This window comes from Penaeus japonicus, unplaced genomic scaffold (assembly GCF_977035675.1).
Source record: "Penaeus japonicus unplaced genomic scaffold, GWHDUDI00000001_assembly GWHDUDI00000013, whole genome shotgun sequence".
In the NCBI taxonomy this organism is placed as follows: Eukaryota; Metazoa; Arthropoda; class Malacostraca; order Decapoda; family Penaeidae; genus Penaeus; species Penaeus japonicus.
In genome coordinates this window covers 43,684,908-43,687,407 of record NW_028234415.1, presented here as the reverse complement: position 1 = coordinate 43,687,407, position 2,500 = coordinate 43,684,908, and the positions used below count along the sequence as shown (strand labels likewise).

The window sequence follows — 2,500 nt, the reverse complement described above, 5'->3', positions numbered from 1 at the left end:
CAGTTTGAGGACCACTAGATTAGCTATTTGAAAAAAATACACAGTATCAATTAGATTTTTGTTGAAGACATCTCTATAAGCAGTGTATTAAATATACCAATGTAAACTACTTTTCTCTTAACCCGTCAGGTGCATTATTTCATTAATTATATCTGATATTTTTGGTTGGACAGACTTGTAATAATTAGAATGTTTCTTACAATAAAAACAAAGACAGACTAATGGCATTTGGAATAATAACATCAGCACATAACACACAGCTTTATTCAAATGCAGAAGAGAATTCCTGCATTATCATACAGTATATTACACCCTTTGGACTTTCATGAAGTGGCAGAGACTTAACATTAAATACTAGTCTTGGTAATACATAAGAAATGGCTCATCAGATACATTGATACATAATTAAATCAAATTGATATCCTTAACAACAAGGAGAAAGATCGTTCTTCACATACAATGCACAAATCATCTTTTCCTGATATTGATTATTAATTTTACATAGTAGTTCTGGGATGAGTGTCTCTCAACCCATAAATGAAGGCTTGAAACTGTCACCACACAATTACCCACTTAACTTGAGCCTGTTCTGTTAGACAAAAGTTTCATCGACAGTAAAGTCCTTTACAAAATCTCAGTTCAATGTCAATGTTATGTGATGATGAATAAAGACCTCACAATGATATGATGAAGATGAAGTATACAACAACAGTATAGTATATAGTCTATCTACATGTGACTAACGAATGCTGGCAGCACACAGTAACTTACCTACATATTCAATTTACTGATGTTACTATATTGTTACTATGCAGGAACATTTACAAACACCACTATTTACATCACCCAAGACAACACTCGCTCCCACATGTAGATCGAGCCACATATCTATCAAAATGCAAGTCTACGTGAAACTACGCCCCTTCCCTTCATAGTGGACTTCTGCCACCATTGCTTGTTTGATTCCTTGAAATATAGACACTACTATATACCTCTAATAAATGGTGAAATAGAAGTAAAATTCTGGATAATAATAAACAAAATTTGATATATATATTTATACAAGCATTACACTTTGTACATAACAATGGTTGCCTTTATCATTAAAACGACCTTCTTTGCATACCTATTTCTAAATTAGACAAAAATAAGAGATCTATTTACAATTCATAACTTTTCAAAAAAGAAAAAAAGAAATGATTATAAAAAATTATAGTGTCACTGATACACAATATTCAACTAAAAACATGGAATAAATTAATTGTAATATTTAATCTCAACATTGAATAAACTGAGTAAATTTTATCCCAACACTGAATGTTATAGAAAAAGAAAAAAAGAAAAAAAAAGCTTATGTACAAAGCCCTGGTTGTCATCTGGCCCTGTACAATTTTTCATTCCACAATAAATACTAATCTATACAAATTTCCCCTTTTCAGATTTAAAAAATAAATGATTACAGCAGCATGGTTGTTGGCTTCTCCAAGTATTTCTTGAAGGCCGCAAGCCACTGTGCGCCTACGGCTCCATCCACTGTTCGGTGGTCGCAGCTCAGGGTAACCGACATAATTTGTGCAGCACGGAATCTGTGGGGAAATGGTACACTTTACTAGATGGTTTTATGAGTAGGAGTAAGAGAGAGCAAGATAAAGTGAGAAAAATGGTATACTTTACTAGATGGTTTTATAAGTAGGAGTAAGAAAGTGCAATATAAAGTGAGATAAATATGTTGTTTTGGTATACCCTCAGCCCTCTTTCCCACTTAACCCAACACTTACTCTCTCTAGGCTATACCTATTTATGGTCTAGAACTAGGCCACTTTATGACCACACTTATGATCTATATCTTTTTAACCAATTCAATCAACAGAGACGAATAATTCACAAAGACAAGAAAATTAACCTCCATTAACGATCACCATTCAGCCAGAAACGCACAGATAATTAACGTTCTTGCAAGTCTTACCCTTGTTCGCTGTCTTCGTCAACGATGAGTCTCTTTTCAGTGCCTCCCACAGCAAGGATGCAGGACTGGGGTGGGTTTATGATGGCACTGAAGTTCTTCACACCAAACATACCCAAGTTTGAGACGGAAAAAGTGCCACCCTGCATAGAAAGAGGGGTTAAAGATATGCATATAGATATATTTATATGTATATGTACTATATAATATATTTAATACATGCTTTAGTATATATCAAATCTATCAGTAAACTCAAAGGGGTACTGAAGGATCTCTGCATAAAAACTTATTTATTCATACTAGTGCACAATCTTGAAATGCTTGAAAATTATGAATATTTTGGAAGAGAGATTCTTCGTACACATATTTTTATAATTATAATTATAACTATATATATATATATATATTTTTTTTTTTCTTTTCTTTTTTCTTTCCCCCCTTTTTTTCCTTCTTTTTTTCCCCCTTTTTTCTGAACTAAACTGCTGTAGACCTACCTGGAATTCATGTGGCTGGAGTTTTCCTTCTCTAGCTCTTGTT

General features: G+C 33.2%; 1 protein-coding gene across 2 annotated transcripts in view; it reads right to left on the bottom strand.

The window, feature by feature from the left end:
* Positions 1-250: 250 nt before the first annotated feature.
* The window catches only part of muc (dihydrolipoamide S-acetyltransferase muc), an 8,151-nt gene continuing 5,901 nt past the window's right edge, over positions 251-2,500 (bottom strand). For both annotated transcript variants that reach the window (XM_043028260.2, XM_086543594.1), the window contains 3 exons: positions 2,458-2,500; positions 1,967-2,106; positions 251-1,586 (listed from right to left, as the gene is read on the bottom strand). The exon at positions 2,458-2,500 is cut by the window's right edge and continues 120 nt beyond it. In XM_043028260.2, the coding sequence (XP_042884194.1) occupies positions 1,457-1,586; positions 1,967-2,106; positions 2,458-2,500 (313 nt within the window). In that variant the 3' untranslated portion in view covers positions 251-1,456. The remainder of the gene's footprint in view (positions 1,587-1,966; positions 2,107-2,457) is intronic.